This window comes from Molossus molossus, unplaced genomic scaffold, assembly GCF_014108415.1.
Source record: "Molossus molossus isolate mMolMol1 unplaced genomic scaffold, mMolMol1.p scaffold_m16_p_14, whole genome shotgun sequence".
Classification (NCBI taxonomy): Eukaryota; Metazoa; Chordata; class Mammalia; order Chiroptera; family Molossidae; genus Molossus; species Molossus molossus.
In genome coordinates, this window is record NW_023425349.1 from 6,452,234 (window position 1) to 6,467,682 (window position 15,449).

The 15,449-nt window shown below is 51.9% G+C and overlaps 1 protein-coding gene and 1 pseudogene across 4 annotated transcripts in view; one reads left to right on the forward strand and one right to left on the reverse strand.

The window, feature by feature from the left end:
• Positions 1-8,782, forward strand: part of ZER1 (zyg-11 related cell cycle regulator) — a 28,491-nt gene extending 19,709 nt beyond the window's left edge. For 3 of the 4 annotated variants that reach the window (XM_036261107.1, XM_036261110.1, XM_036261109.1), the window contains exons 12-16: positions 1,621-1,736; positions 2,079-2,267; positions 3,545-3,642; positions 5,288-5,390; positions 7,221-8,782. In XM_036261107.1, the coding sequence (XP_036117000.1) occupies positions 1,621-1,736; positions 2,079-2,267; positions 3,545-3,642; positions 5,288-5,390; positions 7,221-7,278 (564 nt within the window). In that variant the 3' untranslated portion in view covers positions 7,279-8,782. The remainder of the gene's footprint in view (positions 1-1,620; positions 1,737-2,078; positions 2,268-3,544; positions 3,643-5,287; positions 5,391-7,220) is intronic. The other variant, XR_004959496.1, reaches the window with a different exon arrangement.
• Positions 2,927-3,016, reverse strand: LOC118630389 (annotated as a pseudogene).
• Positions 8,783-15,449: the final 6,667 nt, after the last annotated feature.

Below are 15,449 nucleotides of genomic sequence, written 5' to 3' on the forward strand. Positions count from 1 at the left end.
CAGAAGTTCCAGAGACCTTCCCTGACCCAGACGGCCTGGCTGGGCCCTCCCTCAGAGCCCTTCCTTTATTTTTAGAGAGAGTGGCCCTGGCCGGTTTGGCTCAGCAGTTAGAGCGTCGGCCTGCGGACTGGAGAGACCCGGGTTCGGTTCCCACTCAGGGCACATACCTCGGTTGCAGTTTGTCCCCGGCCCTGGTTGGGTCGTGCGGGTGGTGACCACTTGATGTGTCTCTCTCATGTCAATGTTTCTTTCTCTCTATCTCTCCTCCCTCTCTCCCTCCCACTCTATCTGAAGATAAATGCAAGAATGTCCTCGGGTGAGGATTAAAATAAAGAATTACTTAAAAAGATTAAAAATAAATAAATAAAAAGAGAGAGTGGAAAGGAGGGTAGGAAAAAGAGACAAGCATCAATGTGAGAGAGACACATCATGCCTCCCACATGACCCCAACTGTGGCTGGGAAACAAACCTGCAACCCAGGTACGTGCCCTTGACTGGAAATCAAACCCATGACCCTTCAGCTCCTGGGCCAACGCTCTAACCCCTGAGCCAAACCAGCTGGGGCTCGTCTTTTGTTTTCTTGTTCTAGTTTCTTTTTTTTAAATACATTTTTATTGCCCTACTGTTGTGGCTCACTGGTTGAGCGTCGACCCATGCACCAAGGGGTCACCAGTTCGAATCCCAGTCAGGGCACATGCCCAGGTTGTGGGCCTGATCCCCAGTCGGGGGCATGCAGGAGGCGGCCGATTGATATTCTCTTATCAATGTTTTTAACTCTCCCTCTACCTTCCTCTCTCTAAATTCAATAAAGAAAAAGTGTATGTATATATATATATATATATATATATATATATATATATTTTTTTTAATCCTCACCCAAGGACACCCTTTCATTTTTGTTCAGATAGAGTGGGAGGGAGAGAGGAAGAGAGAGAGAGAGAGAGAAACATCGATGTGAAAGGTACACATCGAGTGGCTGCCACCCACACGACCCAACCAGGGCCGGGGAAAAACTGCAACCGAGGTACGTGCCCTTAGCAGGAACCGAACCCGGGTCTCTCTGGACCGCAGGCTGACGCTCTAACCGCTGAGCCAAACCGGCAGGGCAGAATAAATATATTTTTTTAAAAAATTAGGAAGGGGGAGAGAGAGAGAAAGAAACATCGATCGACTGCCTCCTGCACACCCCATACTGGAGATCAAGCGCAACCTGGACAAGTGCCCTGACCAGGAATTGAACCAGCGACCTCTCTGTGCTTGGGACGACACTCAATCCACTGAGCCACACCAGCTGGGCGCTTGCTCTAGTTTCTAAGGGAATTCCATTACACTTGTATTTTGAGCTTTGGTAAAAAGAACCATGCTTGTCCCATTCAGTTTTATAGGTCCCATCTCCACTCAGCCTTTGATTTTTGTGGCAAGGAGCTCCTCATTATAATCTCTGATAGTGTGTACCCAGCACTGTTCTTGGAGCACTAGAAAGTAGGAGGGCAGCGTATTGCACCCCCTCTTTGTCTAGTCGGAATGGCCAGACAGACGTTCATAAAACGTCTAGGTTAAGAAGACCAGACACTAATTAAGTACTAATTGATGTGGCCCCGATGGCTCTCATTTGGCCAGGAGTTCCCAGAGAAGCAGGAACTGCATCGGAATATGCTGGGACTCTTGGGGAATGTGGCAGAGGTGAAGGAGCTGAGGCCCCAGCTAATGACTTCCCAGTTCATCAGTGTCTTCAGGTTGGTTCTTCTCTCCTTTGCCTTTTTGCTTTGGCTGCCAGGATGCTCAGAGCTCTAGTCTGTGCTTTGTAGCAGCAGTTGCTGTTAGCCTGGTTTCTGTTATAAAGGTCACCATCCCTCTACAGTGTGATTTCTTATTTTTTCAGCCCTCCATAAATAGTCCTCTTGTGGCTATATTTTACGTTAGTGACCTCAGATCCCTTTTAGAAGTCATCTGGGTATGGATGAGTGACAAAGAAATCAGTAGTTCCTCTGGCATCTGGTTTGTAAGTTGGGGTCCAGCAGCTGGTACCTGAAGAGGGACTTGGGGAGAATTAGACCCCATTTCTCCCTTCTTGGCAGCAATCTGCTGGAGAGCAAGGCTGATGGGATTGAGGTTTCCTACAATGCGTGCGGCGTCCTCTCCCACATCATGTTTGATGGGCCTGAAGCCTGGGGCATCTGTGAACCGCAGCGGGAGGAGGTGGAAGAGCGAATGTGGGCAGCCATCCAGAGCTGGGACATCAACTCACGGAGAAATATCAATTACAGGTGCGGAGCAGGGAGGGTGGGTGAGTGCCGGGATAGGATGCTCTTTCCCAGCACCGGTCAGCTGTCTGCCTTTCTTCTAGTCCTCTGCCAGGTCTTGCTCACTGAGGCAAAGCGCGAAGGCAGCACAGAGCAGAAAGGCACACATCTCAGCTGCACAGCTTGGTGCACATGGCATGCACGTCAACACCTGCGTGTACCCAAAACCTGCTGTTTACAAACATCTGCTACGTGCTTATTTGTGAAAAAACACAGACACCGCACTAGGAAACAAAACAGAAACCATTCATAACCTCTCCCTGAAAGAGAACCCCTGCTAATGTGCCCTTGTCCTCCATCCCACTAGTGTGCCCATGGCTCCCCACTCCCCGCCAGCCTGCCCGTGGCGCCCCCACTCCCCCGCCAGCCTGCCCATGGCTCCCCACTCCCCGCCAGCCTGCCCGTGGCGCCCCCACTCCCCCACCAGCCTGCCCGTGGCGCCCCCACTCCCCCACCAGCCTGCCCGTGGCGCCCCCGCTCCCCCGCCAGCCTGCCCATGGCGCCCCCACTCCCCCGCCTTACTGTGGCTCCCTTCTTGCAGTTGTTCTGTGCGTAGATTTAATTACCTTCAGTCCAGCTGGTGTCCAGACGTACTATCTTGTGGTTCATTTTCCAGCCACAGGTCAGGGTCTCCCTCATCACGTTATGAATGGGTCATTTTCTGATAAGAACAGATACTACACTTGATCTTAGCCAAAAGGCCGAGAAGCGATGAATGGGTCATTTTCTATGTCCAGATGGCCCACCTGATAGACAGTGAGGGTGGAAACCCATACTGGGGGGAAGGGCTCATGCCTGTGGCTTTGCCGACACTCAGTTACGTCGTTCCCGAGAAGGGACGCAGTGGAATCACTGGCCCAGGGCGTTTGCACAGATACTTGGGGGCTTTTGGACATGACTGCCGATGGCCTGTAGAAGGCCATCATAAGAAGTGCAGTCACACCTCCTGCTTCCCAGGGTACACCCACCCCTGCAGGCTGCGTCTCTCCTTGCTGAGGGCGCAGTTTCTGCACCACTTAGTTCGTGTCCCTTCTGCCTCCCTCACTGCCCATGCTTGACCTCTCGCACAAGGGAGCTGCTTTTGCAGAGCCTGACGTGGGCTGAAGGGCCAGATGGCCCGTGTACCCTGCACCCTACTGGCCTGCTCAGTTTGTCCATAGGACCCTTCAGGGAGGAAAAATTCCAAGGATGCACTCTCCCAGCCCTGGCACCAGAAGTGACCTTGATCTCTCTTCCTACAGGTCGTTCGAGCCGATTCTTCGCCTCCTTCCCCAGGGCATCTCCCCCGTCAGCCAGCATTGGGCCACCTGGGCCCTGTACAACCTAGTGTCTGTCTACCGTGAGTACCCCGGCCCTTTGTTCGGACACAGGGACACACCCAGCTCAGGGCAGCCCTGCCCGCAGGGAGCTTATAGGCCAGGCGGGAGCACAAGAGCACAGCCCTCCGTTGCGCAGCGTTTGGGGGACGCGCAGCGTCATGGCTGGCCCTTGCCCCATTGCCAGAGCAGGCCTGGCAGGCGAGACAGCCCGTCAGAGTGCCCAGGCAGCTTTCTCAGTGTTTCCTGCTTCCATGTGAGTGAAGAGTCCAAGCTCTCCCTGCCTCCTGTAAGACAGATGAGACCCGCCCAAACGAAATACTAACCCCCAAGGAAACGGACATCCGAGAGAACAGGAGAGAACCTTAACCAACGCGAACTTATTTCCTCAGAGCCCCAGCCTCCCTCCCACAGAACAGCCTGAGCTGTTCCCGGCTCAGTGGCTTTGGGGAGAGGTGAAAGAGGGTGCTACACTGAGACACTGATGGCAGACCAGGTGTAACCCCTAGTTCTCTCCCTTACTGGTTATATAACCTCATTTGGGTTTTTTAACCTCTCTGAGCCTCAGTTTCCTCCTCTGCGAAATGGGGATAATGATAACACCTACCTCATAAGGTTGATATGAAAATAGAACAGAAAGTGCTGAGCTGGGGGCCTGAATACGGCCCAGTCCTGTCAGCCTGCAGAGTGGATAAGCGTATGGGCTCTGGGGCCAGACAGCCTGGTTTGAAACCTGGCTCTACTACTTGCTGTGTTACTTTAAGCAGGTTTCTCAACCTCTCTGTGCCGTAATGTCCTCATCTTTAAGATGGGATAATAATAGCACTTACGTTGTAGGATTGCTGTGAAATAAGACATGTTAAAGTGCTTAGAGCATACTACATACCAACCATGTGCATATATATACCAACTGTTCAATAAACAGTAGCCTTTTTTAATTATTATTTGAGGTTAGTCTTACAAAAAGTAGCACCTTACCTCAAAGAGATAGTGTAGCAAGGAGGAAAGAGCCCTGAGCTGGGACTCCCTCAGACAAGCCACTGGATGAATTACTTCATCTCACTGAAACTCAGTTCTTCCACCTGTGAAATGGAGATACAGTACTAAAGATAGTTCCTACCACAGCGAGCTGCTGAAGGCCCACTGAAATGCCCGTGTTCTTCATGGAGTGTGAGCCCTGGATACCGAGCTTTGTTAGAGTGAACCATGAAACCACCAGTGGAAAGTCATGGTGGTTTCAACCTGCCCGATCACTAGAATCCCCTGGTGGTATTTTGTTATAAACACAAATAAAGACAGGTTTTTGGATCTGTTGAATCAGAATATCCAAGGGCAGAGCTTAGCAATCTGTGTGTTTACAAAACTTCCCAGAGAATAGAAGCCACTGGTTTAGGTAATATTTTCCACAGGCTGGGAGCTCTGGGAAAAATGCTACTATGCACCACAGTTGGGAAGAACTCACCCCAGGATCCACCCCTTGCTTCCCCAGGTGGACTCAGATTGGGCAAACATGGCTCACCCCAGATTACAACAGTGCCCTCACCCAGGCCTGGGCCTTCATCCCACCCCTCTGAGGGCAGTCCTCACAGCAAGGGGTGGGTTTCTGGGCCGCAGGCTGAGGGAAAACCCACCCTGATCCCCTGCTGTCTGCCCCTACCTACCCCACAGCCGATAAGTACTGCCCCCTGCTGATCAAAGAAGGTGGGATGCCCCTTCTGAAGGACATGATTAAGATGGCCACAGCGCGGCAGGAAACCAAGGAGATGGCCCGGTAAGAGACAGGCAGTGTTTCTGTTGGAGCCGTGATTGGGGGTGCTGAGGGACACAGTGGGGTGGGGCCCTCTGGTGGTCAGGAGTGGCTGTGCTCCCCAGGGCAACCCTGAGTTGAGTGTGGAGGTGGACAGCATACTGATGTCCAGCTGGGGCCTCCCTGAGTGTCTTTTCGGCCACAGTGTGGCCATCAAGTCAGGCCAGAATTTTTCACTATTTCTGGCTAAAAACATTCCAACTAAAGAGCAGACACGGTGTAGTAAATACATTCTAGAGATCAGGCAGGGCAGAGTGTGAATGAGTGCACGTGTGAGGGCCCCGTGCAGAGCGTCGGGCCTCCCGTTGTGCGGTTTTCACTGGAGTCTAAGACATCACAGCTCTGGTCTCAGTGAGCCGTACACAAGACACCCGGGATGCTGGAGGTCGCAGTCAACAGTAGTGACCTTGCTTTCTCTGGGACCCATTCTAGAAGGGCGCATACTTAAGTTTACCCCAGCGCTAAACACGGCGTAGAGGAGAGTGTTGTGGAGGGGCCTGGATTCAGAGTCTCCCGAGACAGGATGGGGCTGAGGAGTGCCGGCTGTTTCTGCAGTTATTTTTGGAAAAAGGCATTACTTAAGCCTTCATTGGCAGGTGTGTCTGAGTTTGAGAATGGTAAAATGAGTGGTTTTCCCACTTAATGTCCCTAAAGAATCATCTGGAGAGACTGTTAAAAATGTACAGGCCCCACCCTAGATTTTCTGTCCCAGTGGGTGGGGGGTGGGCCTGGGAATATTTATTGTCACCAGGGGTCCCAGGTGGTTTGAGAAGCGCTGGGTAAGCCTGACCCATAACCTACCCCCGTCCCTGTGAACATCTCTGTAAGAGCCGAGGTGTGTGTCTGAGTTGGCCTGTTTAATGACACGGAGAGGGCACTTACACCCTGGCCCGTGTGGCTCAGTGGCTGGAGTGTTGACCCACACACCAAAGGGTCTTGGGTTCAATTCCCGGTCAAGGGCACATACCTGTTGTAAGTTTGATCCTGGCCCTGGGAGGCAACCAGTCGATATGTCTGTCTCACACCCATGTTTCTTTTTCTCTCCCTCCCACCCTCCCTTCCATTGTCTCTGAAAATCAATGGAAAAAATATCCTCAGATGAGGATTAACGGGAAAAAAAAAGAGGGTTTTAGGAGCAGTCACTCCACATGGTCACAACTCCTGTCCACCCCAGGCACCCTTCCTTCCTGAAATGCTTTGGGGCCCCTCCTGACCCAGCGTCTGCAGTGACCACCACCACACACCCACCGAGCCTGGCCAACAGCGAGGCTGTGTGCAGGGGGGCCGTGCAGGGTCCGGGGCACCTGAGAGCAGGGGGGCAGCAGTTCCCAAGGGCCACAGGGAGGTGGAGGACTCGAGGTCTGAGCGCCAGTGGCGTCCCCAGGCACTGCAGATGCTGGGGCCCTGTGCACTCGTGTGCAGTCCGTTTGGGGACCAGTAGACTCGGGAAGAAAAGGCCTGTGTGTCCGAGAAAAGTGAAGAAAGACAGTGCTGACGACAGGATCAGAGGGCTTTGGACATCAGGCCCGAGCTGATGGAGGGGAACCCCTAACCACAGAGGCCGAGGCCAAGAGAGTGGAGGGGGGCATGAGGAAGAGCGCAGGGCAGACAGGGTGCTGATGGAATTCGGGCCACGGGTACCATTTCCTGGGTGCTCCGCACACGCCAGCACCCTGCACACATCATCTCGGCACCACTGTTAACACTTGCGAACAGTCAGCGGCCTGACCAGCCGGGAGGGACGTGGCCCCCCGACTCAAGCCCGCCTTCCCGTCCTCTCTCCCTTGTCTGCAGGAAGGTGATCGAGCACTGCAGTAACTTTAAAGAGGAGAACATGGACACGTCCAGATAGAGGCCTCCGTCCCCACAGCCACCACTGCTCTGGACCACGGGCCGGCCGGCAGCGCTCGGGCACCCCAGCTGGCGGACCGCACCCGGAGCCTCCCGCTGGATGGAGGGACACGGGGACTTTTGCACAACTGATGCTTTTCCTTAACATTAGTGAGATATATATATTATATATATATATTATTTTTTTTGGTTAGGAAGTGTGAAGTTTTGTGTATATGATTTCTGTACAAAAACAAAAGAAACACTCCCTGAGTCCTTGCAGCTTCCTTGGCCGTTCTCAAGTCCTAACTCAAAGCCTTCATCGCTGCCACAGCCCTGCCCCCACCAGACTAAATGCCTCTGACGTTGTGAGTATCTGGTCCTTCCCCAGTAATCTCAGACCCTGGCCTCGCCTCCTATTAGGAGAGGCAGCAGGCTTTTAACAGCCCATCCAGCCCCCCAACCCACCCACCGAAGCCTGAGAACCCCAACTAGGTTCCTGGGGGCAGCTGATGGGGTTTTAGGATGAAACAAACCCCGCTGAGTCTCCCAAACGCCTTGGTGCTCCCAGCTGTGGGCCGTCGGGCCAGGAGTGAGCTGTGCCTAGGCCCAGGCCCAGGCAGCCCCTGCCCCAGAGCACCCTCAAGGAGTGGGGCTCCCAGTGGCCCTGCTCTCTCTGGCCAGGCCTGCCTGAGGCCACGCTGCTATGGAGGCTGCCTCCGAGTCTCCCACCAGGTCCCAGGCTGTTGAAGGCCCCCAGTCCAGGGCTGGTCCACTGCCCCTTCTGCCAAACATATCCAGAACCTAGCCCCAGGCCTGGAAGCCAGCACCTCTGGGACCAGGGGCTTGCTCACTCCCCGGCCCTTCATCTGCCCTCAGCACCCAAGGTGCCCAGGCACCCCACCAGCAGAACTGAGCCTGCCTCGTTCGCCCCTGCCTGCCCCACTGCGCACAGGACCCCACACCTGTCAGGCCGAGCTCCCCCGCTGGCCCCGCGCAGCAGCAGTCAGATGCCTCTGGACCAGCACGTGCCCGGCCCGCAGCGGAGACCTGTGCTGCCCCGCGGCTTTACCTGGAAACCTCTAAGGCTGCGTTTCAGAGAAGCGTGAGCCCCAAGTGTATCAGAATATCTTGTGCTCCCTCGATGTAACTCCAAATTGCTTCTCTTGTGGACAGATGGGGCGAGGAGGCCTCCAGAACAAGGGGCCGGGAGCAGGGCTGACTGTGGGCAGTCCTTGGGGCATGGCTCTTCCCTCCTTCCCTGGGCCTGTTGGGTTCTCCTGGCATTTCTGCCTCCAGGCAGAACAGGCTGGAGGAGCAGCCCAGCCTAGAGGCACCTGGCCTTTTTCTCCTGGAGTCTTTCCCTCCCAGGCCTGGGAAGGGGCAGCTGGCCCTCCCTTCCATGCTCAGGTGGCCCGAGCCAGCCCCTTGGGCGGAGCTCACATTGCATTGCTTTACCACCTGGGTCCTGGGTAAATGTCTGTATTTTGGGATGTCACAGAAATACATTTTTGTGCAAAGTGGAGAAGAGCAGAGTGTCTTTTTTGTGTGTGAAAGGGATGGGTTCAGGAGAGGGGCCACATCCTCTCTGCTCCCCTGTGCCCAGACTGAGGGTACAGCTGGCAACAGACCAACACGGCCCCTGCGCAGGATGGCTCAGCCTGATGGTAGAGACAAATGTTAGGCATGAGATTACGACCGGCCCGTGTGCGACAGGCAAGAAGGGAGCACCGCGTGGTTGCTGTGGGCTGATGGGAGTGCTTCCGGGAGCAGGAAGAGCGCTTGTGGAGGTCAGAGACGGCGTGAGGCTCCCCATGCAGTCAGGGAGGCTTCTCACGAGAGGAGAGGGTGTGTGAGCTGAACCCAGGCAAAGACGAGGCTGCCAGGCTGGGCTGTGCAAGGCCCACGAAAGAACATCCTAGACAGAGGGCCCTGCCAGGAGAAGGGCCTTGCAGGGAGGACCACGAAGCAGGCTTGTGGCTGCAGCAGAGCAAAGGAACGAGGGGTGAGCAGAGGTCACTGGAGCCAAATCATGAGGTGACCAGACTCTGACTTTGCCTAGGACCCTCCTGGTTTACACCAGTTGTCCCAATTCATCACCAGTGCCCTGGGTGCCCCTGAGATAGTCCTGAGGTTGCGCTCGATGGGGGAGGCCTATTCCCTAAAAAACAGATCAAGGGGAACCAGTCCCACACATGCCAGGTGGGTGTGTGCCCAGTGCCCAGAGAAGAAGATTCTCTCAACCAAATTTTATCCAAGCTCCTCAGAGCCCTCTTCTCACTGGGCCTCAGCCTTGACCTATAAAAACTGCTAAAGAGCTCTCAGCTTGTTATTTTGTCCACCTCCCTCTCCCCATATTAAAAGGCTTAAACAGCACTGGCCAGTGTGGCTCAGCTGGTTGGGCACTGGTGCACCAAAAGGTGGCCAATTTGATTCCTGGGCAGGGCACATGCCTGGGCTGTGGGCCCAATGCCCGGTAGGGGGTGTGCAAGAGGCAGCCAATCAGTGTTCCACTCTCACATCAATGTTTCTCTTTCTCCCTCCCTCTCTCTCTCAAAATAAATAGAAACTTTTTCTTTTAAGAGTTAAACACTAACATAGTTTGTAAAAGCTCAAGGTTGCATCCCTAGGATGACCCTACCACCACCACCCCTTAAAGCACCTGTCTGAGAAAGTTCAAGGCTGCTAAAATAATTTACCGTTTGTTTTAGCCACCACCTGATGATAGACCCCACACACTCTGCTGTCTTAGAGTATTTACTAAAAAGGGCTTATAATTGTGACTCCTTCCTCTGTCCCTTTGAAATGTCTGTGTATCTTCTGCAACTGAGGAGTGCCTTTCTCAAGGACCTGAAAGCCATTCCTTGGAAATGTAATCCTCGGGAAGGATGGGGCCCGTCTCCCAGGCTCTGTGGGGGGATATAAGCCTACCTTCAGTCAGTGCCAACTAGCAGACAGCGGGCCCAGTGAGCTTTCCACTCACCGACCCTTCGTAATATTTCACTTCCCTGAGTCTGTTCAACCACCCCACCAGTTCCCTCTCTTTAAAATGCCCAGTCTTGCCTGGCTGGTGTGGCTCAGTGTTTGGGCATTGACCCATACACCAAGAGATCGCCAGTTTGATTCCCAGTCAGGGCACATGCCCAGGTTGTGGGCCCGATCCCCAGGGGGCATGCAGGAGGCGGCCAATCGATGTTCTCTCTCATGGATGTTTCTATCTCTCTCTCCTTCTCCCCTTCTCTCTCTCTAAAAATCAATAAAGAAAAAAAAATTTTTTTAATAAATGCCTAGTCACCAATCTCTTCTGGTCTTTTGGCTAAGATCAAGTGTGGGGTCTGTCTGTTTGTGTGTGGGGTGTGTGTGTGTGTGTGTGTGTGTGTGTGTGTGTGTGTTGACTTTAAAGAGAGAGGGAGAGGTAAAAACATCGATGAGAGAGAACATTGATTGGCAGCCTCCTGCATGCCCTGCACTGGGAATTGGGCCCACAACCTGGGCATGTGCCCTGACTGGGTATCGAACCAGTGACCTCTTGGAGCATGGGTCAACACTCAAGCAATGAGCCACACCAGCAGAACATGTTTGTGTGTTTTTAACGTGTATGCCCACCACCCATATTCAAATTGTCCTCTGTCACCATATATTTGGCCAACTTTTCCCTTCACTTACCCCCACTCCAGTATCTGCTCTTATTGGTTTAAAATGCCCAGTCACCTCTGTACACACTGAAGTGGCACAGAGTTCACTCTGGACCCTCCTCCCTACTACAGTTATACATTACTGACTGAAATCTGTCCTTACCACTTTAACTAGTGTCCGACTTTGTTTATCTTTGTGTGTGTGTGTGTGTGTTTATTTTTATTTTATCTTTATTGTTGAATGTATTACAGATGTTCCTCATTTTTCCCCCATTGACCCCCTCCTCCCCACTCCTACCTCCCTCCTGCCTTTTCCCACACGGTTGTCTGTGTCCATTGGTTATGCATATAAGTTCTTTGGTTTATTTCTTCCTACCCCCAACCCCCTTCCCTTTGAGGTTTGTCAGTCTAGCAACCAATTTGTACTTCTTAATCCCTTCACCTTTTTCACCTGTTCCCCCAAGCCCCCTCCCATCTGGCAACCAACAAAATGTTCTCTGTATCTATGAGAATGTTTCTGTTCTGGCTGTTCATTTTGTTGTAGATTCCATTGTCGATAGATATGTATTCATTGCCATTTTGTTGGTTCATATATTTTATCTTTTCCTTCAACATTTCATATAATAACAGTTTGGTGGTGATGAACTCCTTTAACCTTTTCTTGTCTGGTGGGAAACTCTTTATATGGCCATCAATTCTAAATGACAGCTTTGAGGGATAGAGTAATCTTGGTTGTAAGTTCTTGCTTTTCATCACTCTGAATATTTCTTGCCACTTCCTTCTGGCCTGCCAAGTTTCTTTTGAGAAATCAGCTGACAGCCTTACGGGAACTCCCTTGTAGGTAACTAACTGCTTTTCTCTTGCTGCTTTTAATATTCTCTCTTTGTCTTGAACCTTTTGCATTTTGATGATGATGTGTCTTGATGTGGGCCTCTTGGGGTTCATCTTGTTTGGGACTCTCTGTGCTTCCTGGACTTGTATGTCTGGTTCCTTCACCAAGCTAGGGAAGTTTTCTGCCATTATTGTTTCAAATAGGTTTTCAATTTCTTGTTCTGTCTCTTCTCCTTCTGGCACCCCCAAGATGCAAATGTTGGCACGCTTGAAGTTGTCCCAGAAGCTCCTTACACTATCCTAATTTTTTGGGATTTTTTTTCTTTTTGCTGTTCTGATTGGGCATTTTTTGCTTCCTTATATTCCAAATCGATGGTTTGCTTCTTGGATATACGTACTCTACTATTGAATCTGTGTAAATTATTCTTTATTTCAGTTAATGCCTCCTTCATTTCTGACTGTGCATCCATCATTTCTGACTGGTCTTTTTTCATGCTCTTGAGACCCTCACTAAGTTCACTGAGGTTCTCACTAAGTTCACTGAGCATCCTTATAAGCAGTATTTTGAACTCAGCATCTGTTAGGTTGCTTATCTCCATTTCGCTTAGTTCTTTTCATGGGGTTTTGTTCTGTTCTTCCCTTTGGGACCTGTTTCTTTGTATCCTCATTTTGGCTGCCTCCCTGTGTGTGTTTGTTTCTGTGTATTACTTAACGAGAGGTATGGGGCTATCTGAGACCAGATGCTGCTTGTTTGAAAGAATTTAGGAAAACCTGAAACAGGATCCGAGACAGGCCAACCCTATGGTTAAGCAACTGGCAACAGCTTGGGTGGGCCTGCAAGTTGGGTGGGGCGGGGCCTCCGGGAATCACCAGGGCGGGGCTACCAGTGTGAGCCAGGCTGCTGGGGTCCCAGATATGGCAGCTGTCTGCCGCCCCAGGGAAGGCCTCACCAAAGGAACAAAGGCCTCTGACAGCATGTTTGTCCTGGAGAAAGCCCCCTCTCCAGCCCTCACTTCAGTGCCAAACAGCTCAGTTCTTCCCTGTATGTCTCTGGTGCCCCTTGAGCTGCCTCCCCTCCAAGCTTAGGGGGAGCGAGTCTGATAAGTTCGTGCGTGGGCCCTTTATTTCTTTTTTTTTTAATCCTAACCTAAGGACATTTTTTCAATATTTTGTTCAGATAGAGGGAGAGAGAGAGAAACACCGACGTGAAAAGGACACATCGAGTGGCTGCCTCCCGCACATCCCAACCAGAGCCGGGGACAAACTGCAACCAAGGTACATGCCCTCAGCGGGAACCGAACCCGGGTCTCTCTGGACTGCAGGCTGTCACTCTAACCATTGAGTAAAACCATCCAGGGCCATTCGTGAGGGGCTGCCTGGGGCTCCAGCTGCCTCAGTCTCCCTCAGCTTCAGTTCTTGCTGGTTTTTCCAGCCAGAAGTTTTGGGGATTCTCTTCCTGGCACTGGAGCCCTGAGCAGGGCACTGGTATGGGATGGGGACCCCTCAGTCCTCAAGGAGGACCTTCCCAGCTGAGGTGTCTTCCTGATTTTTATTCACCACCGTGGGTGTGGGACTAGCCCGTCTGCCTCTGCCCCTTCTACCAGTCTTGATGTGGCCTCTTCTTTAATTCCATAGTTGTAGGACGTCCATTCAGCTTGATTTCAGGCAGTTTTGAATGATGGTTGTTCTGTACTTCGGTTGTAACTTTGATGTGGGTGTGGGAGGAGGCGATACTGCATTTACCTACTCGCCATCTTGACCACAAGTTGTCCGACTTTGTTTATCTTTGACATCAGCACAGTCACTGAGTCATGGAAGCTTCAGAATTATTTAGGTGGTTAATGTACAAGAGTTAGTTCCCTACTTAGCTAAGTCATACCCCCAGTGCAGTAATCAAGACTGAGCTGCAGCCCTGGCCAGTTTTGCTCAGCAGTTAGAGCGTCGGCCTACAGACCAGTGAGTCCTGGGTTTGATTCCGGTCAAGGGCATGTACCTTGGTTGCAGTTCGTCCCCGGCCCTGGTTGGGGCCGTGTGGGAGGCAACAACTCGACATGTCCCTTTCATGTCGATGTCTCTCTCTCTCTCCCTCTCTTCCCCTCTCCCTCCCACTCTATCTGAATAAAAGTGGAGGAATGTCCATGGGTGAGGATAAAAAAAAGACTGAGTTGCAAGTGACAAGACGCCCAACTCAAACACCTACCCAGAGTAGTCAAAGGTGAGAAGGAATTCATTGATTAACACAACTGAGGAAACTAGAGCTAATATCAGCTTCAGATATAACTGGATGTGGGGGCTCAGACAATGTTAAGACTATCTCTCATACCCCCTTTCAGGGCTGCTTATCTCTGTCTTTATAAGATGGCCTCAGCCTCTCCTGCCAGTCCCTCTCCATAGAGTGTGAAGGCGACTGCCAGTTGCCCTTATACCCTTTTCTTGCTTGAGATCCAAAAGTGTGCCCCTTTTTCTCTCTGCACCTGTACAGCACTCTCATGGAATGATTCTGATTGGTCCCCCAAGTCACATGCCCACCAACTAGGATCAAGTACTGGGGACAATCAGATAGGGAAGTGTTTGGCCTTCTTAGAGTCACATGCCCACAATGACTTCCCACCCCTCTGTGGAGTGAGGGACACAGTTCCTTCAGAATCACCTGGGATGGGGAAGAAAAAGGAATGTTGAGCTGACAAAAATAATAGATATCAGAAAAGGATCAACGGGCCCTGGCAGGATAGCTCAGTTGGTTAGAGCATCCTCCCCATTCGCCAAGGTTGTGGATACATCCTGTCAGGCACATACAAGAATCAACCCATGAAAACATAAATAAGTGGAACAACAAGTTAATGTTTATCTCCCTTTCTCTTTCTCTCTCAAATCAATTTTTTTTTAAAATTAAAAAAAAAGGACACAGGAAGAGCTGGGAGGGGGGCAATCTGATGGAGAAAGAAGGTGGACACTAGTATTAGTCTAGTATTAGTGGGAGGTGTGGGTGGAAAGGCAGAGCTGTATAAGGAAGGCCCTGGGGACACAGCTGAAGAAGTGTGAGCTGTGAATGATGAAGCCTCAGGTCCGGCAAGTCAGTCTGGCAGGGTGTAGGTGTTTGGCTTCGACATTCCTGTGCTAGACGTTGTATTTCCATTATTTAATCCTCCAAACCACTTTAGGAGGGGGATACTATTATATTATCTCTATCAGATAGACAGAAAGCAGAGCTCATATTAAGTAATGTGCCAAAGCTCACACAGATAGGAAGGGGCAGTGCTGGTATTTCTGACGCTGACCCAAGTAGCCTGCACCTGCACCACGCAACTCCTTTGTTCTAATCCCGTTTGTTTATCTGATCATGAACAGCAAGGAGGTAAGAATGTCACCACGGAGCAACCTTGGGCGAGTGCTGCCCCTCTTGAAACCTCAGTCATCACATCTTTGAACCGGGCACAATTCTGCAACCTGACGTCACAACAAACACCTGGATCTTTGAAGCTCCCAGGGAGCCGCACGCTTGTACGAGGCTGTGGGGTTGGGGCGGGATCGAGACTCGCGATCGCTCCCATCCCTCAAGTTACCTGGCTGGTGGAGGTTACCGGCTGCGCGCGCGCCGGCCCCGCCCTCAGCCTCCTCAGGCACCTGTTGGCTCGAGGACCTACTCGGCCGCAGCTGCCACCCAATAGGCAGCCTCACAGCCCAGTCTGACCCTGCCCACTCCCGGGACTCGCCAATCCCCGAGCAG